We start from the raw sequence: 18,845 nt of genomic DNA, 5'->3' as shown, positions 1-18,845 counted from the left end.
TCAACTGCTCTTCCAAGTCCTTTGCTGTCTCTGATAGAATTACAATGTCATCGGCGAACCTCAAAGTTTTTACTTCTTCTCCATGAATTTTAATACCTACTCCGAGTTTTTCTTTTGTTTCCTTTACTGCTTGCTCAATATACAGATTGGACAACATCGGGGAGAGGCTACAACCCTGTCTTACTCCCTTCCCAACCACTGCTTTTCTTTCATGTCCCTCGACTCTTATAACTGCCATTTGCTTTCTTTACAAATTGTAAATTCCCTTTTGCTCCCTGTATTTTACCCCTGACAGCTTCAGAATTTGAAAGAGAGTATTCCAGTCAACATTGTAAAAAGCTTTCTCCAAGTCTACAAATGCTAGAAACGTAGGTTTGCCTTTCCTTAATCTAGCTTCTAAGATACTTCGTAGGGTCAGTATTGCTTCCAGTGTTCCAATATTTCTACGGAATCCAAACTGATCTTCCCCGAGGTCAGCTTCTACCTGTTTTTCCATTCGTCTGTAAAGAATTCGCGTTAGTATTTTGCATCCGTGACTTATTAAACTGATTGTTCGTTAATTTTCACATCTGTCAGCACCTGCTTTCTTTGGGATCGGAATTATTATATTCTTCTTGAAGTCTGAGCGTATTTCGCCTGTCTCATACATCTTGCTCACCAGATGGTAGAGTTTAGTCAGGACTGGCACTCCCAAGGCTGTCAGTAGTTCTAATGGAATGTTGTCTACTCCCGGGGCCTTGTTTCGACTCAGGTCTTTCAGTGCTCTGTCAAACTCTTCACACAGTATTGTATCTCCCATTTCATCTTCATCTACCTCCTCTTCCATTTCCATAATATTGTCCTCAAGTACATCACCCTTGTATAGACCCTCTATATACTCCGTCCACCTTTCTGCTTTCCCTTCTTTGCTTAGAACTGGGTTTCCATTTGAGCTCTTGATATTCATACAAGTGGCTCTCTTTTCTCCAAAGGTCTCTTTAATTTTCCTGTAGGCACTATCTATCTTACCCCTAGTGAGATAAGCCTCTACATCCTTACATTTGTCCTCTAGCCATCCCTGCTTAGCCATTTTGCACTTACTGTCGATCTTGTTTTTGAGACGTTTGTATTCCTTTTTGCCTGCTTCATTTACTGCATTTTTTATCTTTCTCCTTTCATCAATTAAATTCAGTACTTCTTCTGTTACCCAAGGATTTCTACTAGCCCTCGTCTTTTTACCTACTATGTCCTCTGCTGCCTTCACTACATCATCTCTCAAAGCTACCCATTCTTCTTCTACTGTATTTCTTTCCCCCATTCCTGTCAATTGTTCCCTTATGCTCTCCCTGAAACTCTGTACAACCTCTGGTACTTTCAGTTTAGCCAGGTCCCATCTCTGTAAATTCCCACCTTTTTGCAGTTTCTTCAGTTTTAATCTACAGTTCATAACCAATACATTGTGATCAGAGTCCACATCTGCCCCTGGAAATGTCTTACAATTTAAAACCTGGTTCCTAAATCTCTGTCTTACCATTATGTAATCTACCTGATACCATCTAGTATCTCCAGGCTTCTTCCATGTATACAACCTTCTTTTACGATTCTTGAACCAAGTGTTAGCTATGATTAAGTTGTGCTCTGTGCAAAATTCTATCAGGCGGCTTCCTCTTTCATTTTTTAGCCCCAATCCATATTCACCTACTACGTTTCCTTCTCTCCCTTTTCCTACTACCGAATTCCAGTCACCCATGACTATAAAAATTTTTATCTCCCTTCACTATCTGAATAATTTCTTTTATTTCATCATACATTTCTTCAATTTCTTCGTCATCTGCAGAGCTAGTTGGCATATAAACTTGTACTACTGTAGTAGGCGTGGGCTTTGTGTCTATCTTGGCCACAATAATGCGTTCACTATGCTGTTTGTAGTAGCTTATCCGTACTCCTATTTTTTTATTCATTATTAAACCGACTCCTGCATTACCCCTATCTGATTTTGTATTTATAACCCTGTATTCACCTGACCAAAAGTCTTGTTCCTCCTGCCACCGAACTTCACTAATTCCCACTATATCTAACTTTAACCTATCCATTTCCCTTTTTAAATTTTCCAACCTACCTGCCCGATTAAGGGATCTGACATTCCACGCTTACTTTATATTAACAGTTAAACATTAGTTTTTGGCATAAATAAAAAAGCAGTTGTAAATTCCAAGAGCAAAAAACAAAGTGCTAGCCAAAACCTTAGTGTGATCTATATGAACAATAGAAAATAGAACAAATACTTTTCATGGCAGGAAAGGGAAATAATGGTCCGAGTTTCATTAGCGGGCTCCACAGGAGGTAGCTAATCTCTAATACAAATTGTGTAGGCCATATATCAGATTTGACTGATTGCAAAGAGGATGGATGAAACATTAGGGTTTAATGTGGTGTCGGCATCAAGGCCACTAGAAATGGAGTACAAGCTCAGACTGTTTCAAAGATGGGGAATGAAATCAGCCAAGCCCTTTCAGAAGAACCATCTCGACATTTGCCTGGACCATTGTAGGAAAATTGTGAAAAATCTAAATGTGGATGGCTGGAAGCAGACTTTAATAGCCATCCTTCCCCATGAGAGTCCAATGTGCGAACCAACGTGCCACCTCCCTCAGCCAGACTGACTTGACGTACTGAAAATGTTCTAAAGGAGGGGTGGATAACTTGTTGACGTGGAAGCATTACGGAGTGCTCAATAAACTCCAATATGACTTTAAAAAAAGAAGGAAGGAAGAAAGAAACTATGGCGTGCAGCAAATGAGAACCTGTCTTCACAGAACATTAAAAATAATACACAACTATTCCGCCACTCATGGCACACAGCTTAACTTTATAAGATGATGCACATATATTTCACATACCTCTTCTTCTGTCTGTTGATGTGTTATAAAAAACAAGTTGCCTACAACTCCTGCAATTTCTTCATATTTTTTAACAGAGGTGTGAGTTTTTATTGCAGGATATATAGCAGGCACTAAAAGTCTAACAAACTCTGATCGCATGCGGTGCTGAGTCTTTAAGATCTCACAATGTATGCCATTGTTCAACATTCGTTCAAACAATGACAGATCTAGGTTATACTTTTGACGCAATTCATAAACAGATGTAGAAGCTCGTAGTTGCAAACTATCTCCTGCAACATAATAAAGTTAAAACAAGTTTCAGCTATTTAATAATAAACATAACTGTTTGAACTATGAACAAATACACGTCAGAACATTTTACACAGAGTACTGTCAACAATTATATTTTTAAGAATGTAAAGTTCTAAGAGATATTTCCTCATCTTCAACACCAATAAATTACATGTTTTCAACCAATTATTTTGAAGTCAATCTTCTTACTACACGTCAAGACATAAATAAAGACATTAGTCACACAAATGTTAGATTTTATAATTTTAGGTATCTTCATTATGGTTAAGAGATGGAAGGTCCAGTCTGAGTGAAGAAAAAGCTTACAATACACAGGGAAGGAGCAAAAAATTTCTTCTGTACATTTCTCCTCAACATTTATAGTCCAAAACCAGGTGAAGCTTACTTCATATCAATATTAGCTCCTATGAAGTTTGCTTCATTCGTGATTTGAGAGAGTAAAAATAGCTGTCTGTGTGCCTGTGTTCATTCCCCAACCTCTCTCATATTATTCTCATGAATGCTACATGTGATGGAGGCAGAAGGCTCTGATTTGTTTAGAAGTTTAGCTATACATTAGGCAAATGACACAAAATCAGCAGAAAATTTGTGTTTACATTAATCCCCTCATCATTTACTTCATCTTCATTTTCCCAGCTCGAGGATCTGAGAACCCCTGGACTTTTTAAGACTATTTCTTGTAATATAAGAGGGAAGCAATGATGGATGGAGGAGAGGATGATGGACACAGTGTGTGGAGAGGGGATTGAAAGGATTGGTGATGAGGGTGACAGATAGCAGGACAAAGGTGGTGAGTGGAAAGGGAGAGGGCGGAAAGAGGGGAGGTGGAAAGTGGGAGTGTGTTGGTGGGTGGAAAGGGGGGATGCTGAGGGAAGCAGTAGTAATGTTAGGATGGAGGACAAATGTGGAAGAAGAGTTAAAAGGATGAGCAGTGGGGAGGGAATGGGGAGTGGGAGGGAGGGTGGGTGGATGTAAACTTCCATCTAGTAAATTTAATCAATTTGTGGCAATTATTAAATTAATATTTTTAAATGTTAGTTATTACGATTTTAGTTCTTACACTCACACTGTTCAAATTATGATTCTACCTCTCATATTCATAAGTCCCTTTAAGACATTTTTGTTGTTCAGGATATTAAATAAACTTCAATATGTTTAATGTGACCTTGTATGTCATATCCATACTACCACCCCTAACTCACCAGACTTCCACAATGTTAACCTTCAGATATGCCTACAGCACACGCTACGCTGGAGGTCAAAGAGAAACAACGGCAGAAGAAGGGGTACACCGCACCTGGCTAAGGTAAGTGGTCTGCATACAAGGGCAATGGGAATAGAGACCAATGCAGGTTTAGACCGGGGAGAATAAGAGACAATAGGATCTGTTGGAGGGACAGTTCTCTACAGCAATCTCCAAGAACTGGTGCTGAAGGGAAAATCCAAATTGCACAGGAATAAGCAGCATATTCAGCAGCTGAGTTGTCAAGATTCTGGCAAGCCTCAGATTAAGCAGGTGTAACTCTAATATTCACATAGACATTTGCACAGTTAATGGCAGCACAGCTGGTATATGATACATGGTGTACTTACTTTTACACATGGCTTAACATCTCATATGAAAAGATAAGACTGTCTCAAGGTTTACTGGACTTCTCAGGTACCTGCTTATTTTCATTAAAAATGGCAGCTAACAGTTAACTGGATCAACTAATTGCTGAATGTGATGCACATCGGAAGATCAGTGTCTTCCAACAGCTGGTATAACATTAATGGCTTTTGAATTATTCAGACCTCCCACACCACCTTCCAAAGCACCAGCACCACTGAACTATCAGTTGGAAAATTTCCTTAAGGAAATCCTCCATTCTCACAACACCGCTGGCCAATATCTCTCATAGTCACCTTCCTTAGCTGTCCTTTTCCCTCTCCATAACCATTACAATTTCATCTCCTTCCTTATCCCAAAACATTCCTCCCCTGCACAGACTTTAATTGTGTTTTGCGCAATGCTGCATCAATGTGTCCACCCTGCAGTCGTGTCACACACTGACAAAACGTGGGGCGATGTGTAGGTCGGCTGTGTCGTCAGCCACATCTTCAGACCAGTAGGTGGATAACAGTGTCCTGAAATTCCTTAGCATCAAGGTGTTCCTTCTGCACTATGACGTGATGTAGGGATTGGACAAAAAACTGCAGTGTCGCTACATAGTATAAAGTGAAACCTGTAGCAATTAGTAGGAAAGGTGCCGTGTAACATTAACATCAATTTCATTACGTCACCGAAATCCAACAGTCCCTCTCTTCCGTGCATCCGTGAATTTGTACTCCTCTATACCCTTTTGCACCCCATCTTCATCCCTCCCAATCACCCCCCCCCCCCCCCCTCCCTTTTGCATTTTGCCTTTCCGGTCAACCAAAAACAATGTCAGTCACAAACGGGCAATTTTGTGTGTGTGTGTGTGTGTGTGTGTGTGTGTGTGTGTGTGTGTGTGTGTGTGTGTGAAATGGAAAAGGGTCTATTGACACACAGCCAACACAGGTTTAGAAAACATCATTCTTGTGAAACACAACTAGGTCTTTATTCGCATGAAGTGTTGAATGTTACTGACAAGGGATTTCACATTGATTCCGTATTTCTGGATTTCCGGAAGGCTTTTGACACTGTACCACACAAGTGGCTTGTAGTGAAATTGTGTGCTTATGGAATATCGCCTCAGTTACGTGACTGGATTTGTGATTTCCTGTCAGAGGGGCAACAGTTCATAGTAACTGACGGAACGTCATCGAGTAAAACAAGTGATTTCTGGTATTCCCCAAGGTAAAGTTATAGACCCTTTGCTGTTCCTTATCTATATAAATGATTTGGGACAGAATCTGGGCTGCCATCTTAGGTAGTTTGCAGATAACACTGTCATTTATCGACTAATGAACTCATCAGAAAATCAAAACAAATAGCAAAATGACTTAGAAAAGTTATCTGAATGGTGCGAAAATCAGCAGTTGACCCAAAATAACAATAAGTGTGAGGTCATCCACATGAGTGCTAAAAGGAATCCGTTAAAACTTTGGTTACGCGATAAATCAGTCAAATCTAAAGGTCATAAATTCAACTAAACACCTAGGAATTACACTTACGAACAACTTAAACTGGAAGGAACACACAGAAAATGTTGTGGGGAAGGCTACCCAAAGATTGCGTTTTATTGGCAGGACACTTAGAAAATGTAACAGATCTACTAATGAGACTGCCTACACTATGCTTGTCCACCCTCTTAAAATGCAGGTGCGCAGCGTGGGGTCCTTACCAGATAGGACTGACGGAGTACATCAAAAAAGTTCAAAGAAGGGCAGTACGTTTCGTGTTATTGCAAAATATGTGGGAGAGAGTCACTGAAATGATACAGGATTTGGGCTGGACATCATTAAAAGAAAGGCGTTTTTCATTGTGACGGAATCTTCTCACAGAATACCAATCACCAACTTTATCCTTTGAAAGTGAAAATATTTTGTTCACACCAACCTACATAGGGAGAAATGATCTCTATGATCAAAATTAGGGAAATCAGAGCTCATACGGGAAGACATAGGTGTTTGTTCTTTCCGCGTGCTATACGAGATTGGAATAATAGAGAATTGTGAAGGTGGTTCAATGAACCTTAAACTATTGTGAAGGTGGTTCAATGAACCCTAAACTTTCAGCTCATGTTAAATGTGTCTCTGAGCCACACATCAATCACCTGTAGTTGTGTGGTCACCTTTACACATTTTAATTTATTATTTCAATCCTGAAATTTCTATTTACTAACTATTCATATATCTTATTATAGGGATGTTTTAATTGAATAACATGTAGATTATTTTAACATGTGATTAATATTAAAATTATGCAACAATTCTACAATGTCAACTTCTCCGGAGAATGTGGATCAATGGTAAATTAATCATATATACATTCACTGCTCCATGTGGGATGATAGGTTTTATAGTCCTTGTAGGACTCCACTGGCACAAATTATTTATGACAATTATGTTACTCTACATAGACGGAAGCAAAATATACTGCACAATTTACTTGTCAGAGTCATCTTTTACTCTAAACTACCATGAAACTTAATTTTCAGTGAAGTTTGTCACCCATTCCATCATAACTGCTTGGCTCCTACCCAAGAATATTACAAGGAGTACTGCTTTTGTAATCATTTATGCTAACTTCACGAATTTTCCGTTTTCATTAACTGTCGTTTATTGTTTAAATTTTTTTAATAAGGAGACATGTAAACCATTTCCTGTGAGTTACATGTGTATATCCTTTTAATCATTTCTGTTGTATCTTATGCTGAGTAGTTGAGTCTCCTATCAAAGATGTTTGAATTATTAAAACAAATCAGTCAATGAAATGGTTAAACAAATAGACTCAAAATGACATCATATGAACATTTCCCAACCATGTATGATAGGACAACTGGATGCCTGATGTTACTAAACATACTTAACTAAAATGTGTTGTCCAAGGCATTAAAGGTTCCTGGTGAGAAAACAAAAGATTATTTAGCCTACGAGTACATTTATTTTTCAATGATTTAATTATAGTGGTATATTTAAGTGTGCAGAAGAATAACAAATCTAGTATACATTTCCTGAAGTAGATTCTACAGAACTGAGAACTTACAATGTAGATTCTCGATAGGCCGCTAATGCTGGCCTTTTGAGCTCACACAGTTAATTGTTTAATTTATTTGTTACACGTTCCGTAGATCATTTGAACAATTCTCTTTTCGAAATGATACGGAACAGGCCAGTTTACAGGATATGTGTATATGATTACTGTAAACACTGAAGAACATATTTTTTTAGTCCTATTCGTGCACTACACTTGAAAACTTTGCTTTATTCATCCATGTAGTACAAGAAGTTGTCTATAAGCAATGATATTAGGCTAGATATAAAACCTGTTGTTCTAACAGTCAGTCATTTTACATTATCTGGCAAACGATGAAAATCTTTGTTGCACCTATTGAACTAGTTTCTGAGCTACTGCCAGCTTCAATAACAGCTAGTAAAGATCATTTTTTCCTCTAGTGTTCAGGGTATGGACATAACTATGCTTCTGAAATTGTGATGGATTATTTATGATGAATTTCATTAGCGAATGCACATTCATCTTCAGAGGAAAAAAAAAGAAACAGATCACCTTGAATGACTAGAGATAGGACATTCTTATTCACAGCACATGTACATTAGTATGCTCTGCAGAAAAGATCAGCACTTGAACCATTGCAGCCCACAAGTTCAAAGTCAACATCGATATCGTGGCGCACCATCACCAACCAGTAAAATGTGTCTGCAGCTCCCTTTGCAACTATAAACAGAAGGCAGTGGATCTGTGTGACTTGAGCAGACATATGCGCTAACTGTACCATCCATTCAGTGAGTTTGAAAGAGGGTGCATTATTGGCATCAGAGAATGTGATGCATCCCTCCAGGAAATTGCTGCTCGTATGGGATGAACTGTTTCGGTAGTGCAAAGGGCATGTGTAGAATGGTTCACGGAAGGCTACAGAACATCAAGAGATGGTTCATGTCACTTCACCCAGGCCAACCCCTGAGAAGATTGAAACCTCATCCAAATGGCATTGCATGACAGGTCTGGGTCCTCCTCAGATCTGGATCAACAATGGAACAGCGTAACACACCACACATTATCAGGATTGACAGTCCATCGCCATTTATCACACACAGGTTATGTGTGCGTCATCCACTTCTTTGCCTACCTTTGACATATGTGCAGAAACATGCTAAATGGCAATGGTGTATGGAACAATGTCACTGGGGACAGGAATGGCATCAGGAAGTTTTTAGACGAATCCAGATTCTGTTTGTATGAATAGGATGGCCGCATTCACGCAAGTGCCAATTCAAGGCCTTATTGTGTGGGGTGCTACTGGGTACAACCACAAATCACAAATGGTTTGTTTCCAGGGCACTGTGACCAGTGTGACCTACCTAAATGACATCCTGCAGCACACAGCCATAACCTTTCTGCACAAAAACCCAGATGCCATTTTCAGCAAGACAATGCATGACCACATACTGTTGCATGAACACTTGCCTTTTTGGTGTCACAGGATGTCAGCCTTTTGCCCTGGTCCCCAGATCACCATACTTGTCACCAACTGGAAATGTGTGGGATATGGTGAAATGCAGTAAATGAAGCAGGCAAAAAGGAATACAAACGTCTCAAAAATGAGATCGACAGGAAGTGCAAAATGGCTAAGCAGGGATGGCTAGAGAACAAATGTAAGGATGTAGAGGCCTATCTCACTAGGGGTAAGATAGATACTGCCTACAGGAAAATTAAAGAGACCTTTGGAGATAAGAGAACGACTTGTATGAATATCAAGAGCTCAGATGGAAACCCAGTTCTAAGCAAAGAAGGGAAAGCAGAAAGGTGGAAGGAGTATATAGAGGGTCTATACAAGGGTGATGTACTTGAGGACAATATTATGGAAATGGAAGAGGATGTAGATGAAGATGAAATGGGAGATATGATACTGCGAGAAGAGTTTGACAGAACACTGAAAGACCTCAGTCGAAACAAGGCCCCCGGAGTAGACAACATTCCATTGGAACTACTGACGGCCTTGGAAGAGCCAGTCCTGACAAAACTCTACCATCTGGTGAGCAAGATGTATGAAACAGGCGAAATACCCTCAGACTTCAAGAAGAATATAATAATTCCAATCCCAAAGAAAGCAGGTGTTGACAGATGTGAAAATACCGAACAATCAGTTTAATAAGTCACAGCTGCAAAATACTAACACAAATTCTTTACAGACGAATGGAAAAACTAGTAGAAGCCAACCTCGGGGAAGATCAGTTTGGATTCCGTAGAAACACTGGAACACGTGAGGCAATACTGACCTTACGACTTATCTTAGAAGAAAGATTAAGGAAAGGCAAACCTACGTTTCTAGCATTTGTAGACTTAGAGAAAGCTTTTGACAATGTTGAGTGGAATACTCTCTTTCAAATTCTAAAGGTGGCAGGAGTAAAATACAGGGAGCGAAAGGCTATTTACAATTTGTACAGAAACCAGATGGCAGTTATAAGAGTCGAGGGACATGAAAGGGAAGCAGTGGTTGGGAAGGGAGTAAGACAGGGTTGTAGCCTCTCCCCGATGTTGTCCAATCTGTATATTGAGCAAGCAGTAAAGGAAACAAAAGAAAAACTCGGAGTAGGTATTAAAATTCATGGAGAAGAAGTAAAAACTTTGAGGTTCGCCGATGACATTGTAATTCTATCAGAGACAGCAAAGGACTTGGAAGAGCAGTTGAACGGAATGGATAGTGTCATGAAAGGAGGGTATAAGATGAACATCAACAAAAGCAAAACGAGGCTAATGGAATGTAGTCGAATTAAGTAGGGTGATGCTGTGGGAATTAGATTGGGAAATGAGACACTTCAATTAGTAAAGGAGTTTTGCTATTTGGGGAGCAAAATAACTGATGATGGTCGAAGTAGAGAGGATATAAAATGTAGGCTGGCAATGGCAAGGAAAGCGTTTCTGAAGAAGAGAAATTTGTTAACATCCAGTATTGATTTAAATGTCAGGAAGTCATTTCTGAAAGTATTCGTATGGAGTGTAGCCATGTATGGAAGTGAAACATGGACGATAAATAGTTTGGACAAGAAGAGAATAGAAGCTTTAGAAATGTGGTGCTACAGAAGAATGCTAAAGATTAGATGGGTAGATCACATAACTAATGAAGTATTGAATAGGATTGGGGAGAAGAGAAGTTTGTGGCACAACTTGACCAGAAGAAGGGATCGGTTGGTAGGACATGTTCTGAGGCATCAAGGGATCACCAATTTAGTATCTGAGGGCAGCGTGGAGGGTAAAAATCGTAGAGGGAGACCAAGAGATGAATACACTAAGCAGATCCAGAAGGATGTAGGTTGCAGTAGGTACTGGGAGATGAAAAAGCTTGCACAGGATAGAGTAGCATGGAGAGCTGCATCAAACCAGTCTCAGGACTGAAGACCACAACAACAACAACATGGTGAAATGATGGGTGCAGTGCTCTACCCCCAAGGCCAATTATCACAGATGAACTTTTGAACCACATGAATGCAACATGGATGTCTATACAACAGAATGCCATTTACGTCTTATACTTGTTGATTCCATCACGGATGGAACAAGTTATCAGGGCCCATGGCAGATCCTTTGCCTGCTAGGCAACGGGACACATGCTGAACCGAGGTGACTGAATGCTAATTATTTCTGCAGAACATACCACTGTACATATCCTTTGAATATGAAAGTCCTATGTCTAGACGTTCGAGGTATTCTGTTCTTTCTTAACATGAGTGCATGTACTTTGGTTGTGCCTAACTCCTTTAAGAGATACCTACTTGATGACCAAAGTGAATGTTATATATTAATCTTGCAGCTCACTTTTGTGCAATACTTTCTTTCTGTATTAAGTGGAAATATGCAAAATGTGTCAGGAGTTTGATCCATGCATTTTCAAGGCTAGCAATTATACAAAGAGCAAAAGTAACTGAACATAAATTGTTAGAACAGCTCAGTAACATGATCTTTCCACTTTAAGTTTTCATCAATATGAGCATACAAAACTTTGGAGCACTCTACCCTGTATATTGGTTCCTGTTCATATGCTGCTTCATTTGTTGGCAAGACTTTATTTTTTGTAGGGAACTAAATATAGTGCAATTTCTCACAATTTTGAGGGAGGCATTTTTACAGACCCAGTTGTGACTCTTTGTAAAACATCTTTCACAAACCCTTCTGCTGCTTTCTCTCTAATGGGATTTACTATAATACTAGTATCATCTGCAAAAAGTATCAATTCTGCTTGATGAATGTTAAGTGGAATGTATTTCACATAAATAAGGAAATAGAAGAGGACTCAAAATTGAACACTATGGGTCTCCCTTTGTGGTTTCTCTCCAGTCACTAAAATTTTCTATTCTTCCAACACTGTCTGAATTGTTAAGCACAGTTTTGTGCAATGTGTTTGCTCAGTATGGTTCAAACTCATTACTTATGTGTAAAGCCATCAATTCCCTCAAACATAAATTTTTCTAAAGGAGTAATGTGATCTATGCTTTCAAACACATTGGAAAGATAAAAAAATGCCAACTGTGATACTATATTATTTACCGCTTGTAAAGTTTGGTGAGTGTGTACATAGTGCTGTCAGACAAGCAATCCTTATGAAATTCCAAGTGAGATATGGTATGTACATTGTTTCCACTTAAATGTGAAAGTACTCAAGTGTATTAGTTTTTTGAACATTTAGGAAAATGATGCCATTACGGAAATTCAATAATAGTTATTTTTGTGTTTCTTGTCACCTTTCTTATAAATAGTTTTATCAAGAGCATATTGTGATGTCTGGAAAAATTCCCCGTGCCAGTGATGCATTATATATATCACTATGGATATTACTTATTATGTTAGAACAATTTTCCTGAATTTTGTTTGAAATTTCATCAACTCCATATGAGCTTGCATTTTTCTAGAATTTTTTATAATTCTATCAATTTCAGTGAAGGATACTGATGCTACTTCAAATAGTTGCCTAAATTTTATGAAATGACATTTTAATATATTCTCTTGCTTCTTCAACTGAACTACTTTTGCTGGTACATTTAGGAAGTGCTTGTTAAAAATATTTGCAACTTGTGAATTATCAGTCACAACAATGTCATGTAGTTTCACTGTTGTGGTATCATGTATAGTGGTTGTCCTGTCTCCAGTTTTAACATCCCACAGTTACATTCTTATTATCCACATTATTACTTTCTGTCAGGACACACATATTTCTGGACATTTTAATGACTTTCGATAAAATATTACAGTATTTTTAGTAGAATGCAAGCAATGTCAGATCCTGGCTTATTTTGGCCGTTTTATAGGGTAGTCAGAAACAGTCTGAAAAGATTGTAAGAACATTGCAGGGTAGGTATGGCTGAGAAATAATTTTAAGTAAAAAAATCCTAGACTTGTGACATTTCCAAGTTAATTAGGTTTGACGTTAGCCAATCATGCCACAGAACGTGCAAATTCAAGCAGCCTGCCAGACTCAAACGGCACCAGTGGTTCTCATTGTATAAATAACAGTGCTCATCCTTTCACTCACGTTTTCAGGAACGCTACTTTCAAATATTGACATTCCATGTCAGCTCATCTAGACCATCCCACTCAACCATCTCAGATTTTACTGAAATTTTATGTGAAGATTTGCACATCTCCACAAGTAACGCTGCTAAAGTTTGATGTTTTTCGCAACAATACCAGACAAGAAATAGTCATTTGTTTGACTCCATCCATGCATTCGCACAGAGCAAGCATGAATTTCTGGCAAATTTGAGCTGTTATATCTCAGGCAATATTCTGTTGAAAAAATGAAATTTGGCCATCTTGTACAATTTTTTTGTTCTCTTAAGACTAATAATGAAAAGCGATATTCAGCAAGCAAATTTTAGGCCAAATTTCCCAAAAAAGTGTCAAAGTTTGGCTTATATCTCAGGAATTGAAAGTATGACAAAGGTGAAACCTGGCCTATACTAATCTAACAACACAAGGTTCTCTAATATAAAGTTTCATTTATGTACCACTTTCCAATATTGAATAAATCCAGTGCAAACTTAAAACATTTTGTAGAAAGGTCAAAAATGTGGCATTTTAACCTGATTTTGCAAAAAAAAAATTTATTAAACTCTCCAAACTGGACTCATTAGAAAGACCATTGTTTGAACTACAAATCAAAGTGTATTTGATTATCCATTACAGGCTAACAATGCTAGACACTCGGAATAAAAGTTGGGTGCGAAAATCACAGCACAAATCAATATAAAATTTGACTCTTTATATCTCATAGAGTAAATGCCTTCTGATCACAAAACTTAATACGCAATAGATTGGTAGCATAATGACGTGGAATACAGAATTTCATTCACCTAGTATTTTGCAAAAAACTACAAATTCATCAAAAAGATGATTTTTGTGAACTGGTGAAAATTGGGTGAATTTGACACTCCTTTTATAACTACCATTTTCTACTAAAGCTTCAAAAACCAGTTTCAATTGAAACAACGTGTTTTAAGGACACCCCACCCCTCCAGAACAGTGGGTTTAATTTATTTTTGACAATGGCTACACTGCAACTCACATTGAGGCAAAGTTACAAGAAAAAATGCACTGCAAATTAAGTCTTAACTTTGGCTTATTATACCTCATTGATTAAAAGGCATGATAAAGACAAAACTTTGGACACAACAATGTACCGACATTTCCCACTGTAAAAAATATCATTCACATACTGCTTTCCAAATTTCTACAAAATCAATTGAAACTTGATTTCCGTAAAAATTACAAAAATAGATCACATTCAACTTGCTTTTTGAGAATTTGATTTCCATAATCAATTTCAAACTAATCGTAGTTGAAAGGGGTATTTTTTAAGCATTCAGAAAAGCGTGTTTGATTTTCCAATGGGCACCAACAATACCTGAAAATGATGAGCAAATATGGGGGATTAGACCACAGCAACAGGCTACAATGCATCAACCTATTGTCTGTGTTTAATTGCATGTTGTTTCTATTTTCAAATGGAGAAGTAATAGCACACGATATTGTGTTGGTCCATGGTGACACTGTAACTATCCGTTCGAGAACATGATGTGGCAACCCCATCACCAAAGGGTCACGCAATACCAGCCGTGAGTTGATTTCCTCAGCCTGTTTCCCACATCCGTAATTTTGTTTCTTAATTTAGGTTCCAAAGCCTTGTGGTAGTGCCTGTCTCCTTACAATGCCATTTGCTATTATCTCTCATAAATGGAAAGCAAGTAATATCAATTTTGGTTTTAAACTTCTCAATATTTCAGCTTACATTTTTCGAAACTTTTGAGGCACTTTCTGCAGTACATTTTCTGGAAATTGATGCTGTCGGCGGGATGACGATATTGAAAGCAAAGAGACCATGGAAATGAGGTGGGGTTCTGGTAACCAACAAGCTTTCTGTCTTTCAAGCCAATAAAACGAAAAATCTGGGCCTTGAAGATGCATAAATTTCGTCAGAGTATCATTCTGTTCCACTGATATGTCAATAATGTTGCCAACACTCAATTCATCATCATACATACAAGCAACGTAATGGCCACGTAACATCATTTTCGCATCCAACTTTGATTCAAATTATCTAGCATTTGGATAACCAAATATACTTTGTTTTGTGGTTCAAACCATGGTCTTCCTAATGAATCCAGTTTGGAGAATTATTAGAACACTGGGTTTTACAAAATTGGGTCAAAAATACTGTGTTTTTGACCTTTTTACAAATCTTAAACTTTGCACTTAATAAATTCAGTATTGGAAAGTGGTACACAAATGAAACTTTATATCAGAGTGTCTCCTGTTATTAGGTGACAACATATCAAGTACCACATTCGTCATACCTGTAGTCCCTGAGATATACCAGCCAAACTTTGACACTTTTTTGCACACCATACTTTTCGGGTGATTTTGCCTAAAATTTTCTGGATGAATATCACTTGTACAATTATTTTTATTATTATTCTTGAGACAGTACATAAAGTTGTACAACATGGCAAATTTCATTTCTTTCAACAAAATTTCGTACGAGATGTAACAGCTCAAATACACCAGAAATTCATGCTTGCTCTGCGCAGTATTGCGTACGAAGTCAAACAAATTACTATCTAGGCCAGTATTACTGTCACGAATATTAAACGTTAACAACGTTTGTTTGGGATGTGTGCAAACGTTCACATAAAATTTCATAAAACTGTGTGATGGTTGAGCAGGAAAATGCTCCAAAATTAGGCGATTTTATGTGGACTGACCCTATGGCATACACAATTTCACATTAGCATCTTTTTCTACACATGCCTCATCCCAAACTATGTCTTAACTTATTGTTAAAACACTTAACCCTGTTCTCATTATTAACCCTCACAGTTTTGTACTAACATGCCTCAGGGCTCTAAGGTGCTAAATTGTTTACTAATTGCGCATAATGATCAGACAGTCCATTAACAATTCAGTACACATTAATTTTTTCTGCCAGTGCACTGTTTATAAAAAACAAATTATCAATCAAGGTCCTGCTACCTTGCTGTGAGCAAGTTGGAAAATTTACTACTGAACCCAGACTGAAGCAACCAAATAATGATTCCATTTAATTTTTTGTATCACAATCTTTTAGGAATTCTAAATTGAAATCTCCACGAAGTACTAACAGTTTCTTCTTGCCCAACAAGTAACTAAATAAAGCATCTTTTCTTATAAACAGCTGAAAAATTGCCTAGTGGGGAACTGCTACAATTACAAGGGATGTATTGTTTAACTTTTACACATGTTGCAAATCCTTTTTTCTGGTTAACTCTACACGAAAATGTTCCTGGTATATAATACCCAATATTTAACTTATCTTTCCCCACGGTGCGTTCAGAAAAGAACACAAAAATCAACAATTTCTGAATTTTCCACTCATCTACAAATTCCAGACGCTCATCTGTCTTACTATTTCAAGTCCCTATGTCCTGATGAAACAAGCTAATTTCACTTTTCTTGAAACCAATACATTTTTCTTTCAAGACAATCTGAGTTACCTGAGTAACTCAAAAAATGTGCCCCGACTCCAGTGCTAATACACTGATTAATGACAAACAAAAAAGTATAAATACTTCACTATAATTTAAATATATATATATATATATATATATATATATATATATATATATATATATATATATATATATATAAAAAAAACAAAGATGAGGTGACTTACCGAACAAAAGCGCTGGCAGGTCGATAGACACACAAACAAACACAAACACACACACAAAATTCAAGCTTTCGCAACAAACTGTTGCCTCATCAGGAAAGAGGGAAGGAGAGGGGAAGACGAAAGGAAGTGGGTTTTAAGGGAGAGGGTAAGGAGTCATTCCAATCCCGGGAGCGGAAAGACTTACCTTAGGGGGAAAAAAGGACAGGTATACACTCGCACACACGCACATATCCATCCACACATACAGACACAAGCAGACATATATATATATATATATATGTAATTGACATACCTATCATGATGAGATGTTGACAATGACTTGTAAGAAAAACTGCAATTTGTGATTCCAGTATTTCATTTGCTTCTTCTACAATAGCTGCGAACAAAGGTTAAGTAATAAATCACACCTAACAATGACTGCAACAGAAATTACACGTGTAATCTAAAAATCCAGACAAAACTACCATGACAAAACCATCTGCATCAATCAGTTGCTGTATTTTTACTCTAAAATGAGAATGAAGTTCAATAAATATGTTAATGAACTGCAAATTATTTGTTTCACATTTGCTAGTAACACGATTACAGTACAGGAGACACATCAAAAGTACAATGTAATTTCATAGTATACAGTCCTACGCTTTATGAGAAGTATCAGCATTTTAATAAGAATTTGCTCAATAAAGATGAACAATCAATTATATCCTGTACAAACTATCATTTTGTCCTACATAAAACTCCCCCTAATGGAATGTTTGTGGAATCTCTTGGCTTTTCATTAGTTTTACAAATTTTCAACCACCATTTATTGTGAGGGAGGGCATCTGGGCATTCAAAATTTTACAAACTTTGAGCATGGAGCACAATATTGCAAGTAATACTAAAGTCTGATTCTGTCTGTATATGTGCAGATGGGTGTGTGTGTGTGTGTGTGTGTGTGTGTGTGTGTGTGTGTGGGGGGGGGGGGGGGGGGGGGTGCGCGAGCGAGCGAGAGAGAGAGTGTATACCTGTCCTTTTTTCCTCCTAAGGTAAGTCTTTCTGATCCCGGGATTGGAATGACTCCTTACCCTCTCCCTTAAAACCCACATATTTTCGTCTTTCCCTCTCCTTCCCTCTTTCCGATGAAGCAACCGTGGGTTGTGGAAGCTTGAATTTTCTGTGTGTGTTTGTGTTTGTTTGTGTGTCTATCAACATACCAACACTTTCATTTGGTAAGTTACATCATCTTTGTTTCTAGATATATTTTTCCCACGTGGGGGCACGGTGTAACACTGTGCCAAGATGTGATGGCCGTGCACCAAGGCATGTTCAGCCACAGAGTGATCCTCATTACCAACAAACACTGTCTGCCTGTGTCCGTTCATGCGAATGGACAGTTTGTTGCTGGTAATTCCCACATAGAAGGCTTCACAGTGTAGGCATGTCAGTTGGTAAACCACGTCAGTGCTTTCACACGTGGCTCTGCCTTTGATTGTGTACACCTTTCAGGTTACAGGACTGGGGTAGGTGGTGGTGGGAGGGTGCATGGGACAGGTCTTACACCGGGGGGCAGTTACAAGGGCAGGAGCCAGAGGGTAGGGAAGGTGGTTTGGGGATTTCATAGGGATGAACCAAGAGGTTACGAAGGTTAGGTGGAAGGCGAAAAGACACTCTTAGTGGAGTGGGGAGGATTTCATGAAGGATGGATCTCACTTCAAGGCAGGACTTGAGGAAGTCGTATCCCTGCTGGAGAGCCACATACAGAGTCTGATCCAGTCCCGGAAAGTATCCTGTCACAAGTGGGGCACTTTTGGGGTTCTTCTGCGGGAGGTTCCGGGTTTGAGGG

The 18,845-nt window shown here is 38.3% G+C and overlaps 1 protein-coding gene across 1 annotated transcript in view; it reads right to left on the bottom strand.

Moving 5' to 3' along the window:
* LOC124799152 (NFX1-type zinc finger-containing protein 1-like) overlaps positions 1-18,845 on the bottom strand; it is a 146,515-nt gene that overhangs the window by 72,659 nt on the left and 55,011 nt on the right. Inside the window, exons 3-4 of the mRNA XM_047262689.1 lie at positions 17,313-17,396; positions 2,880-3,151 (exon numbers count right to left, since the gene is read on the bottom strand). Coding sequence (XP_047118645.1) covers positions 2,880-3,151; positions 17,313-17,396 — 356 coding nt within the window. The remainder of the gene's footprint in view (positions 1-2,879; positions 3,152-17,312; positions 17,397-18,845) is intronic.

The sequence above is a fragment of the Schistocerca piceifrons genome, chromosome 5 (assembly GCF_021461385.2).
Source record: "Schistocerca piceifrons isolate TAMUIC-IGC-003096 chromosome 5, iqSchPice1.1, whole genome shotgun sequence".
NCBI classification, from domain to species: Eukaryota; Metazoa; Arthropoda; class Insecta; order Orthoptera; family Acrididae; genus Schistocerca; species Schistocerca piceifrons.
This window is presented reverse-complemented; position numbering and strand designations above follow the sequence as displayed.